Raw genomic sequence first — 13,935 nt, 5'->3', positions numbered from 1 at the left:
AATTTATGTTACTGTTGCTCATTGCCTGTTTTGAAAAAAAAAATCTGTAAATATTGTCTTGCACCATTTTTCTTTATTAAAAGGATATTCAAAAATCATGAAGCTAACTCTCTAAATGCTCTAATCAAAAATAAAGAACCTTGCCAGTGTATGTAGCTATTGTATTGTAAACTCCTGTTTGGGAGTAAAAAGAATAATGAACCCGCGCCGTGGAATTAGGAATCTATTGGTGAAATTTATGGAACTGCTGCCGCCCGACAAGCAATCACCATAAATGGGGACAGCTGAATTGGTTAGTGTGGTAGAGGGGTCTGGCGCTGTTCCTTTTAACTAAATAATAATTCCCTGCCTGCGCTATATGTCTCTAGTTCAAAACAAGGCATGTAAGTGTAAATTCCTAAATATAAACAAGACATACACGTATCAAATGGTGGTATCCTTAAAAAATTGTGCAATTGTGAACAAGCTTTAAATGTAAAAATGTATATAAAAAGAAAAAAGCAAGCTATAAACACATAAATATAATAGTATTTTCAAATCCCATACATGGTAGTATATATTCCAAATAACATAAAGTGTGTGTGGGGGAGGGGGGGAAGGAGGGGGGGGGAAGGGAGGATGGGGGGGGAGGGGGGGGGGAGGGGAGAGGGGAGGGGGGAGGGGGGAGGGGTGGGGGGGGGAGGAAAGAGGTGTGGGAGATCTATTAGAATTACTCCTAGTAAAGTGCAAACGTGCTGGCAAAGTTCAAAGAAAGTCCTTATTGTGTATTAACAAATTCGTTTAAACTCTTATTGGTATGATATCTTGTGCAGTATCTTGTGCAGTATCTTAGTGCATATGATGTGATGCTTGTGATCCTTCAGTGATTTAAAATCCTTGTTCTGAAAGTGCAGCCACTCACCGGTTCCCTTCACCCCTAAAGGTTTATTAAACAAATGGATAGGTACTCACAATTTCACAGTACAAATCAAGCGGAGTAGTGAAAAGTCACGATTAGTCCTCAGCACTGGTAAGTAGGTAATAATGGGAAGCACAGATTTAGGCCACGCCCAGATTTGTTTAATAAACCTTTTAAAAACGTTTTTACACTATGTGCACTCCTTCTCTCTTTTTATATGAAACATCACGATCCTGAGTCTGCCAGTGATTGCCGTACAGTGGCGCAAAACTGTAACCGCCTGGTACCCCTGTAGGGGTGAAGGGATCCGGTGAGTGGCTGCACTTTCAGAACAAGGATTTTAAATCACTGAAGGATCACAAGCATCACATCATATGCACTAAGATACTGCACAAGATACTGCACAAGATATCATACCAATAAGAGTTTAAACGAATTTGTTAATAAGTTTATACACAATAAGGACTTTCTTTGAACTTTGCCAGCACGTTTGCACTTTACTAGGAGTAATTCTAATAGATCTCCCACACCTCTTTCCTTCCCCTCCCCCCACCCCTCCCCCCTCCCCTCTCCCCCCCCCCCTCCCCCCCATCCTCCCTTCCCCCCCCTCCCCCACACACACTTTATGTTATTTGGAATATATACTACCATGTATGGGATTTGAAAATACTATTATATTTATGTGTTTATAGCTTGCTTTTTTCTTTTTATATACATTTTTACATTTAAAGCTTGTTCACAATTGCACAATTTTTTAAGGATACCACCATTTGATACGTGTATGTCTTGTTTATATTTAGGAATTTACACTTACATGCCTTGTTTTGAACTAGAGACATATAGCGCAGGCAGGGAATTATTATTTAGTTAAAGGAACAGCGCCAGACCCCTCTACCACACTAATCCTGTTTGGGAGTGGCTGCAAGTGAAACAGGCATATTCTTTAACCATTTCAGCCCCGGAAGGATTTACCCCCTTCCTGACCAAGCCCTTTTTTGCGATACGGCACTGCGTCGCTTTAACTGACAATTGCGCAGTCATGCGACGCTATACCCAAACAAAATTGATGTCCTTTTTTCCCCACAGAGTTTTCTTTTGGTGGTGTTGGATCACCTCTGCGTTTTTTATTTTTTGCGCTATAAACAAAAAAAGAGCGACAATTTTGAAAAAAAGCAATATTTTTTACTTTTTGCTATAATAAATATCCCAGAAAAATATATAAAAAAACAAATTTCTTTCTCAGTTTAGGCCAATATGTATTCTTCTATATATTTTTGGTAAAAAAAAAAATCGCAATAAGCGAATATTGATTGGTTTGCGCAAAAGTTATCGCGTCTATAAAATAGGGGATAGATTTATGGCATTTTTATCATTAATTTTTTTTATTAGTAATGGCGGCGATCTGCAATTTTTATCGTGACTGCGACATTGCGGTGGACAGATCCAACACTTTTGACAGTATTTTGGGACCATCGGCATTTATACAGTGATCAGTGCTATAAAAATGCACTGATTACTGTGTAAATGTCACTGGCAGGGAAGGGGTTAAACACTAGGGGGCCATCAAGGGGTTAAGTATGTTCCCTCAGCGTGTTCTAACTGTAGGGGCGATAGGGTCACTAGAACATGACAGAGATCACTGCTCTCGATCACTGAGAGCAGTAGATCCCTGTTATGTTGCTAGGCAGAACAGGGAAATGGCTTGTTTACATAGGCATCTCCCCGTTCTGCCTCTCTATGCCATGATCGCAGGCCACTGGCGGACATCGAGTTTGCGGGACACACGGGCACACTCTCCCAGCATGCGTGCCTGCTCGCCGCCGATGACGAAGTGACGTACGGGTATGTCATTTTTGCGCACCCCGTGCCACTTTGCCAACGTATATCGGCGTGAGCCGGTTGGCAAGTGGTTAAATGTCAGATTTGCAACAGCAGATGCTGTGAACGGTGTGTATTTTTGTTTAAAACCCATAGTGACAGCTACTGTGTGTGTAAAGAGTTAACTGTTCCGTTAACCTGCTCCAGTGATGATCACTCTTAATCTGCTGGTTCTTAGATCATTTCCCAGAGATGGAAATTCTTTGCACAGGGTGGGAGTGTAACCGTCACAATGACTATTATCAGATATGACTAAAATCAACAAGAATTGACAGAAATGCAGCAACCTAATAATAATTGATCATCCACACAGTGTTGTATCCCACAAATGTACATTTATATGTGCACTGGGTATCTCACTAGTGAAACTCTAACCATTGGTCATTGATTGAAAAATTAAATAAACTGAATGGTAAAATATACCCCAGACTTATGTACAAAGAAGACTGTGTTTTCTGAGTTCTTTACCCTATAGACATCATAGTCTAAAGCAGACAAATTTAGCAGGACTGGTTTACAATGATATAATGTCTATGCCTGACTTGCATTTGCAAAGAATGTCTCTAAACCAGTAGGAATAGTTTACTAAAGTGTGAACTGATGTGAATACAGGCATAGCTCCCAACTGTCCCTGATTTCGAGGGACTGTCCCTGATTTGAAACAATGTCCCTCTGTCCCTCTTTCCCCCTCATTTGTCCCTCATTTTGGTCTGATCTATATAGTTGTATATAAAATGCACTTTTTATCTTTCAAAAAGTGTTTCACAGTGCTAAACCTTTCATCCAAATTCTAAATTGCTGCATTTGTAAATGTAAAAAGCCAATTTAAAGGAATAGTAGTGATAAAAAAAAGTCTGTATGGATTTAATTAACCATTTTATTGTGGTTTCTCCTTTAAGGGCGGTGTGGCAGGGGGCGTGTCCTATGACTACATACATTTGCTAGTAGGTGCCCCTCATTTCCATCTCAAAATTTTGGGAGGTATGATACAGGCATCCATCATCTGACGAGCAGGGCCTTCTGATTCCTTCTGTATTGAATTGTATTGTAACTGTACTCTGCCCCCATGTTTGCTCCACAAAATGTTGTAGCTATATAAATCCTGTATAATAATAATAGAATATTCCTTTGCACGTTTAATTAACACAGTTCAGTTAGGCTAAATAAACATTTTACCCATTTAGTGAGTCAAATCCAGACCATTTGTGCAGTCTGTGCAGGGCCCTATGGAACTCAGTGGCCCATTTATACTAAATGAAGCTTGGGCAAGTGCTGCCAGCTCTTCTGTCACCGCATAGATCTGGGCACAGCTCCCCTCTATAGCAGGTAAAAATCAGGAGGCATTCTTTAGGGTTCCCTAACCATGCTCCTTGTTTGTAACATCTAGCATTCTTTACGAAGGGAATAAGTGTTTGTGCTTGGGCAGTAGCTGAAAAAGTTAATAAGAGCTCTAAAAATTGTTCTAGCATTGGGGCCCATTGTTGACTTTGTCCTCCTTTTGAGTCTAAACACCTACTTGCACCTTCAAATTGCACATAACTAGGCAAACCTTAAAGGACAATGTGAAAGACTCTGGGGCCTCATCCAGACAGGTGCTGATGCCCATAGACCATAAAGGAGGGCCTTGTTTATGCTGCTTCAGGTTCCAGATGCTGCATGCAGGCAGGCACTTTATTTCTATTGGGATACCATGGCTGCATGGACACAGCCACTGGTCCCAATTTGACACCTTTCAAATTGGGATGAGCGTCCGTGTCCATGCAACCACTGTGTCCCAATACATATAAATGGGCTGCCTGCACGCAGCATCTGGTGGCTGAAGGCGCGTAAACAGGGCACTCAATCACAGGCTATGGGTGTCAGCAACCATCTGAATGAGGCCTAAGCTTTTTCCTGGAAAGAACCGGGAAAGGAATAAATCCAATACAAACAATACTTATTTCCATTTATTACTTATTTACTAGAAAGGTAAAGCAAAACCATACACAATTTATTATAAATATTAAATTAAAAAAATGCACATGTATTTCAGAGCAGTGCTTGAATTTCAAACCTGCCCAGAATCACAATTTACATAGAATATTTTATATAAATATAACTAGAAAGCCTTATAAATTAAGAGGTAAAGGGGTATGCAATGGGAAGTTTACACAGTGTTCATTTTTAATAAATGTTCCAAACAGAAAATTCAAGCTGGGGTCCATAGTAAATAAAAAGATATTTACTTTGTTTGTTAATCGCATATGGAATAATTAAGGGGTGATTGTAATTAATTATTCAAGGGTACATCCACCTAAAAGTAGTATTTCATGGACAGTCACTAGTTTGTTGACTCTCTTATCTGGTTTGTGTTATCTCTGTCCAAAAATTATCAGATCTTTAAATAGTTAACTACTTAACCCACCAGTATTAACGGCAGAAATACATGTAATGCTGGCCATACATTATACAAATTTCTTGTACAATTTTTCTTTAAATTTACCAAAACCATGTAATATGAGGTCAAACTTAAACACTTTCAATTTGTGTGCAATCAGGCAAGCCCTTGCCCGACATAGTTGAAGGAGAGTCTAAAGGAAATTGAATTTAAAAAATGTATAATGAAGCTTAAGTTTTTTGGGTGGACTAATCTAAAATGAGAATTCTGACCAATTCCTGGCCTAAGGATTGTGGCACCAGTTATAGCTTCATTTCCACCTTGAGTATCAATAAAAATGAATGCACCTTTCCATGCACAAGACTTTACCTAAATGTCCATCACATTGAATCTAGGGTGATAAAGCTGTACAATGGCTACATTGGTTGATGACTGCTTATTGTACATAGGGTCCCAACTTTTAAATGTTTTTAAAACATAGTGCAATTACTGTAAGCCTCTATATATGGTTGGTTGATTCTGGTGATGTACATAAGTTAATATCGGGCCAGACGACACATATCACATTGGCATGTCTCTGCAGAACCAATTTCGATTTCCTCCCAGCGAGATGCCCCACAAAACAGATGAACCTTCACCTGGAAAAGGACAGGATCACATTGACATATTTTAGGCTTTTTTTCATATATAACGACAACCAAATATACAGCAATTTACATATTTTGAAGATCATTTACATCAGTCCTTTCATTCCAAAACAACTTTCATAGTGGTATACCCATACCAGTCATACACACAGATAGACAGACACAGCAGAATCAATTTGACTGGAAACCAAATATCCTATTAGCAAGTTTTGTGGGTTTGGGCCAGGAAACTGGATCAATAGAAGGAAATACACACAGATACAATGAGAATATAAGAACTGCATGCAAATAAGATCCTTAAGAGAACTGAACCTAAGTTCAATTCCTACCAAGTACTTGTGAAAACCTTTAGCATTTTCACAATTAATCCAGTTGGACAGTATATTTTTAAATTACATAATTTAAGAAGTACTTAAATAATTAATGCAACGTCAAGGACCTTTCTGACAAGGTTTTACTAAGGGTTGGTCTGTGCTAAATTTAAAATATAATTCCATCCAGTTCTACTCTTTATAAAACCATATACAAGACTGGGCAGGATTACGAGCAACTGATTACAATAAAGAGTTCACATACGGTATATGTATTTAATGCCTTTATCTGTTTGCCTGCAATTCAACTTTAAGGCTGGGTTCACACTGGAGAATGCAGTCGCTCACAGCATGAGCCCGGTGCGTTTCCATTCATTGTTTCCATTCAATTTTGGGCTGAATTTGGACCTGAAACAGACCAAAAGATGCACAGGACTCCTGTACAAGTTGCACAGGAGCCGTTGCAGAGATGTATGAACCGGCTCCATAGAGAGCCTGTCACAATCTCCTGCTATGCAAATTCACAATAGTGTGAACCCAGCCTTAAGGAAACCTGTAATGGAAAAATATTGAGGCTGCCATTCCTGACCTCCTGAATTAGTTTCCTAGCTGTCTATGGTTTCAATACTTGTGGTATCATTGAGCCAGCAGTGTAGCTTTTACAGTCACTGGTAACATTTGTTGGCAAATGTAGGTACAGTATGTGTACTCAGTTGTGAAACCCAAGAATAGCAATGACCTACTAATTTAAAACTGAACTTAAAGCCGAAGTCCATGTTTCCTGTCACTTTAAATACTGTAATTTGTTTGGGCCAAGCAGGTCCAAACAAACCATTTCCATTGATAAGTTATTTGGCAGCTCTGAGCATTGTATTATACTGTAGTAGCATCAGCTACATACAGTATGCAATGCTAAGTTCTGGCTAAGTTCTGGCAGTAGTATGGATGACTTCCCATCTGCTGCCAGAACAAAGATGGATTAGGCTGAGCACCATTCAGAGAAAGCCTTGTGTTTTGGCCAAGATAGACAGGAAGTGAGTTGATGTCAGGATTACCAGGTTAAAATAAGGGGAAAAGAGTGTAAAAAAAAAAAGAAAAAAATTTAACCACCACATTTCAGGACCACTAAAACAGAAAATAATGCATTTGGCTACTAGTACTAGATGGCCTTAAGTGTCTTAGGAACTTTCTAGTGGTGAAATACAGTATTTTCAATTGAAATCAATGAAAAACTTTAGACTGGCACAGGAAATTGGCTAAAAACACTTGTTTTTGCTCCATTTGCCCTGATTGAATTTACATGCACTTGCAAATTGCTATGTAAATGTTTTAGAAATACAACCCTACTTTACAATAGACCAGGTAAATCCAGCATACACAATTAAATTGGGATGATTTTTAACTGTTGTTTTGTCATCCATCAGAAAAACAGTATGTTAGCGGAATCAGCAATATGAGAAAGAAAATAAATTGGTCCAGGAGTGAACATTGTGAAAAAATAGTAAAAAATGTAATTGTTGTAATAGTAATAAATGTAACTGGGAAAACTTGCAGCATATAGTAAATAGAACGTGTTACAAAAATGGACTTTTGCTTCAGTGCACTTTAAATGTACATCTGCAATTTCCATTAACTTTATTGGGGTAATATCAATAAATGTTGAGGCTGTGTTTGATCATTGAGTTTCTTTGAATGCAGTAGGTCCTACTGAGATCTGTTTGTTTTGTACAGTTTAGCTCATAAGTTTACATACCCTGGCAAAATGTATGATTTCTTGGCCATTTTTCAAAGAATATAAATGATAACACAAAAACTTTTCTTTCACTCGTGGTTAGTGTTTGGCTGAAGCCATTTATTATCAATCAACTGTGTTTCCTCTTTTTAAATCAGAATGACAGCAGAAACTAACCAAATGACCCTGATCAAAAGTTTACATACCCTAGTGATTTTGGCCTGATAACATGCACACAAGTTGACACAAAGGGGTTTGAATGGCTATTGAAGATAACCATCCTCACCTGTGATCTGTTTGCTTGTAATTAGTGTGTGTGTATAAAAGGTCAATGAGTTTCTGGACTCCTGACAGACCCCTGCATCTTTCATCCAGTGCTGCACTGACTTTTCTGGATTCTGAGTCATGGGGAAAGCAAAATAATTGTCAAAGGATCTGCGGGAAAAGGTAGATGAACTGTATAAAACAGGAAAGGAATATAAAAAGATATCCAAGGAATTGAGAATGCCAATCAGCAGTGTTCAAACTCTAATCAAGAAGTGGAAAATTAGGGGTACTGTTGAAACCAAACCACGGTCAGGTAGACCAACTAAAATTTCAGCCACAACTGCCAGGAAAATTGTTCGGGATGCAAAGAAAAAGCCACAAATAACTTAAGGTGAAATACAGGACTCTCTGAAAATGTGTGGTGTGGCTGTTTCAAGACGCACAATAAGGAGGCACTCGAAGAAAGATGGGCTGCATGGTCGAGTCGCCAGAAGAAAGCCATTACTATGCAAATGGCACAAAGTATCCCGCTTACAATATGCCAAACAGCACAGAGACAAGCCTCAAACTTTCTGGCACAAAGTAATTTGGAGTAATAAGACCAAAATTGAGCTTTTTTGCCACAACCATAAACGCTACATTTGGAGAGGAGTCAACAAGGGCTATGATGAAAGGTACATCATTCCTACTGTGAAACACGGAGGTGGATCACTGATGTTTTGGGGATGTGTGAGCTACAAAGGCACAGGAAATTTGTTCAAAATTGATGGCAAGATGAATTCAGTATGTTATCAAAAAATACTGGAGGAACATTTGCATTTATCAGCCAGGAAGCTGCGCATGGGACGTCCTCAGACATTCCAACATGACAATGATCCAAAACACAAGGCCAAGTTGACCTGTCATTGGCTAAAGCAGAATAAAGTGAAGGTTCTGGAGTGGCCATCTCAGTCTCCTGACCTCAATATCATTGAGCCACTCTGGGGAGATCTCAAACATGCAGTTCATGCAAGACAGCCCAAGAATTTACAGGAACTGGAGGCTTTTTGCCAAGAGGAATGGGCAGCTTTGCCAGCTGAAGGGGAAGTCTATTGTTGTGTGGGGGATCTATTGTTGCTGGGGTGGGGCCTATTGTTGCTCACTGCATCAGATCTATTTTGCTGTCTTTCTTATTATCATTAACAAATTTCATGAAAATCACTTAGTAGGACAAAATTATATACGAGCTCTGTATTCTCAAAAAGGGGCCATAATGGGAGATGTGTAGGAGGTGGAACCAAGGGACGGTGCTCAGAGTTGGGTAGAGGGCAGAAACTAAGGGTGACTCAGAAAGGAGGAGTTCCTGCACCTATTCTCTGAGAAAAAAAGCACTAGTTTTAACTATGATAAATGTACTATAAATATAAGTGCAGTGTTTTTGTAATTATTGCACCCAAAAGAGGTTTACTGTTGTCAGCAGAGGGAAAATCGTCCTGGATTGTTGTTATCCTTTAGTAATAATTTTTCTTGTAATCATTTGCACAATAAAAAAGGGAAAACACAAATGCACCAAAAGAAAACATATTAGGAATCATTCAAAAAATGTGTATAGGCTGAAAAGAAGGCACTTTTAGTGCACTATATATTTTATGTATGTATTTGTTTTTCTTTAGTGTGAATTATTCTATACCAAACTTGCAGATTTGTAGCAAAATGTTGAAATTATTGTTATGAATTTTATAACACTGTCATTGCATTTTAATAAATATTTAATTGATTGTTACAGGTACTTACCTTCTGCATTTTGCTGATGGTGCAGCACTGTGACACTGATGTTATATTGTGTTTGAATCCGCTGGCCACTAAAACAGAATACTTGGACGGGAATGCACTGGATTCACAATGACCAACACATGCATTTATAATGTGTGTCCCTCTGCAGGTCCCTTTACGATCACTTCTTATAGTAACATTAAATGCTGCAGGGTAGAGAAAAAAAGGGTCAAATTATGAAGAAATAACATCACAAAATGCTGATGCAGGGTGTGATCCAATTGATTTTGAGGAACAGGAAGGATTTTTGTTGGATCACTTTAGACTATCCTTTATGTGGGTTTTTTGCCTTTCTCTGGATCATTTGCAGTTATATCATTCTGAGAATGCTCCAGTGTTTCTTTTTTCTTGTTTCAATTTACTTTTTTTTAACTTTTAGCTAAGAGCAGAACATAATAATATTGCATTTTGATATACTAAACTTACTTATTTAAATCCACAAAACACTATTACACATGGGGGTTGATTTAATAAAAGCATATACACTGTGCACTTTTGCTTATGCAGTTGCTCCATAGCTTAGTAAATGAGGTAAAGCTTCTCTTTGCAAAGAAAACCCAAACGTGTGTAAGGAATGTTAAAAAAAAGGGAAAAAAACAGCATTTTGCATCTTGCTGCTCATTTATTAAGCTCTGGATCTACTGCACTTCTCTAAGTGCACAGTAAATTTGTCTTTTGTAAACCAACCCCAGCGCTTCACTTTCCAAGGAATACCCAACCACATGAAAGAAAAACAAAATAACAGCATTTCCACATGCACATGATTGGATGATAGAAGTCAGCAGAGCTTCCCCCATTTACTAAGCTCTGGAGCAACTGCACTTGCAAAGTCCAACCTATCTGTCATTAGTAAATACTAAAATGGGTTTTTATGCAATTATTTTGAATGTTTACTCATTTATCATTATTTCACCAAACTCATTTTGCTATAATATGGCCTTCAATAGGCAGGCTACAGATACCTTTCTACTTGTTAGCAGTTTTGCTAGTTACATTTTTTTCTGTATCTATATATCTATATTGCTGAGATTCCCCAGCTCCTTATTAGGCTCCAGTGCTGACTTACGGTGAATGTGGCATCCTGGCGTAGCGGCATCATAGCTCTGAGTCTTTGGGGCAAGTGCAGCAAAGATTAGGATAACAGGGGCAAATGTCAAGTACATGATGGCTGTATTGGAGGAGCAAAAAAAACAGTTTAATATAGTCATCATTTATAACTACGCTAGTCACTAAATGTAACTGAAATGTGACTTATTCTGGCTTAGAGCTATTTCTCCTGTGCAAACTATAAGCCCACAAAACACATAATAGGGTTGCTTTACTAAAGAAGCAAAACATTCTCACTTAGCCCCCATTTACACCAGTGTGACTTGTCATGCGATTTGACAGGTTCAAATTGCATTACAAGTCGCACCCTATTGTTGGCAATGGAACTGTTCAAATTGGTGCGACTTTGCGGTAACCACTGATTTGAAAAAAAGTTCCTGCACTATTTTTTGCGATTTCAGGTGCGACTTGCATAGACATCTGTGCATGAAGTCACACAGATGTTAGCCAAGTTGCACCAGAAATCATACTGACCTGCGGCTGAAGTCATACGATTTCAAAGCCTTCAGTGTGAACAGGGGCTTAGAAAAGGAAATGTTCACTTGACTAAATAAACTGCTTCTGCTACTTTAGTAAATGATCCCCAATGAGTGTTATAAGTAAACATATATTTAAGGATAATATTCTATAAAGCTAAAAAGTCATCAAATAAAAACTTGAGTATCTAATCAAGAATTTTTTTTTTTTGCCTAGAAATGATAATCATATTGCTAGACTAGAAATTAACGTAAGTTCTGCTTTTCAGCATCTTACCTGAGTAATAGTGAATGCCTGTTATTCAGTACAATCCTCTCTTCTTCATCTACTTGGAATATATACACCTATATGTACTATGTACTGACACACCCATCCACACCTGATTTCTATAATCCCACCCACCTGTTCAGTACCCATCCCTTCCTTGGGGCTTTCCAATGATCCAAAATATTGAAAGATCTTCTGTTAATCACCACTGTACCACAAAACATTGTACTGTGTGATGCATCACTACTACTGCTGCTCTTGAATAAATGTAAAATTAGGAGTATGGTATTAAAGCATAAGCAGCACAAATGAAATGTTTGTTCTTTGATTGATATTTAGATTCTTGGATCGGAACTAAACCCTTTTATCCTTTACAGTCAAAGAAGTTGCCATCTTAGCCTCTCTTTAACCTGAAGCTGCCATGATGCTGCACATGCTTTGCAGGGATGAGAAACTGATAGATCTCTCCCTCTGTACAGAGTTCTGTGTTGTTTATCAACACAGAGCTCTGGGCTGTGACTGCACACAACCGATCAGCAGGTCCCAGCCATAAATCATTGGCTGGGGCTTGCTGACAGGCTCCCGCTGTGTATGCAGGATGGGGGGCGTGCATGCATGTACCCTAAACCCAGGAGTAGGCAGCGATGTACCAGTACATTGCGGGCGGGCAGTCGATCAATTGGTTAACCCAAGCTAAAAGTGAACTACAATCATAAACGTTGACAGCAGCACTGACTATTTAAACACAGATATACATAGTCATGGCCAAAAATATTGGCACTCCTGTATTTGTCAGATAATGTACCACTTTGCCTAGAAAATTGCTATAATTACAAATGTTTAGGCATTTTCATGTTTTTAGTTATTTTCTTTGTATTGGTATGACACAAAAAAAGTAGAGAAACAAAAAGCCAAATCTGACACATTCCACTCAAAGGTAAAACAAAAAACAAAAAATGGACTGGACAAAATTGTTGGCACCCTCAATGGCACCCCTTGGAAAAAATAACTGAAATCAATGGTTTCCTGTAGCCGTCAATGAGTTTCTTACACCTCTACTGGAATTCTGGGCAACTCTTCATTTGCAAACTGATCCAGGTGTCTTAGATTTGAAGAGTTCCGTTTCTCAACTGCTGTTTTGAGATCTCTCCACAGGTGCTTTATGGGATTTAGATTTGGGCTCATTGCTGGTTAGTTCAGTACTCTCCAGAACTTTGTCTTAAACCATTTCTGGGTGCTTATTGAGGGGTGCTTTGGGTCACTGTCCTACTGGGCCCTACATTGCACCCCAGAATTCTTTGGTAGTCTTCAGATTTCATAATGCCATGCACAGTGTCAAGATATTCCAGTGCCTGAAGCAGCAAAGCAACCCCAAAACATTAGTGAACCTCCACCATGTTTGACTGTAGGGACTGTATTCTTTTCTTTAAAGGCCTCATTTCTTTTTCTGAAAACAGTAGAATGATGGGCTTTACCAAAAAGCTGTAATTTTGTTTCGTCTGTCCACAGCACATTCTCCCAAAAGGATTTTGGCTTCCTCAGGTATGTTTTGTCAAACTTCAATCTGGCTTTTTTATGTTTCTATCTCAGCAGTGGGGTCCTTATAAGTCTCCTACCATAGCGTCCCTTTTCATTCAGATGGTGATGTATAATGCAAGCTGACACAGTTGCAGGGCCAGTGCTACCACTAGGCAAACTAGGCAGCCGCCTAGGGCGCACTGCTGCCTAGGGCGCCAGGCCACTGGTGTTCTTATTCTCTACTCTCTGCAGCAACCAACTAAGTCTCAGTATCTGCAGGCAGCCACCGCTCTGTTCGCATGCAGTGTTATGCGCCGTACACACGGTCGGATTTTCCGATGGAAAATATCTGATCGGAGCGTGTTGTCGGAAATTCCGATCGTGTGTGGGCTCCATCAGACATTTTCCATCGGATTTTCCGACACACAAAGTTTGAGAGTAGGATATAAAATTTTCCGACAACAAAATCCGTTGTCGGAAATTCCGATCATGTGTACACAAATCCGACAGACAAAGTGCCACGCATGCTCAGAATAAATAAAGAGATGAAAGCTATTGGCCACTGCCCTGTTTATAGTCCCGATGTACGTGTTTTACGTCACCGCGTTTAGAACGATCGGAATTTCCGACAACTTTGTGTGACC

At 39.1% G+C, this 13,935-nt stretch overlaps 1 protein-coding gene across 1 annotated transcript; it reads right to left on the bottom strand.

The window, feature by feature from the left end:
• Positions 1–5,045: 5,045 nt before the first annotated feature.
• GPHA2 (glycoprotein hormone subunit alpha 2) lies at positions 5,046–11,114 on the bottom strand. The gene is made up of 3 exons (XM_073603799.1): positions 10,989–11,114; positions 9,884–10,068; positions 5,046–5,791 (listed from the first exon to the last, which is right to left on the bottom strand). The coding sequence occupies exons 1-3, from the start codon at positions 11,083–11,085 to the stop codon at positions 5,690–5,692; spliced, it is 384 nt and encodes a 127-aa protein (XP_073459900.1). The 5' UTR covers positions 11,086–11,114; the 3' UTR covers positions 5,046–5,689.
• Between the last annotated feature and the right edge of the window lie 2,821 nt (positions 11,115–13,935).

Source organism: Aquarana catesbeiana, linkage group LG11 (genome assembly GCF_042186555.1).
Source record: "Aquarana catesbeiana isolate 2022-GZ linkage group LG11, ASM4218655v1, whole genome shotgun sequence".
NCBI classification, from domain to species: Eukaryota; Metazoa; Chordata; class Amphibia; order Anura; family Ranidae; genus Aquarana; species Aquarana catesbeiana.
This window is presented reverse-complemented; position numbering and strand designations above follow the sequence as displayed.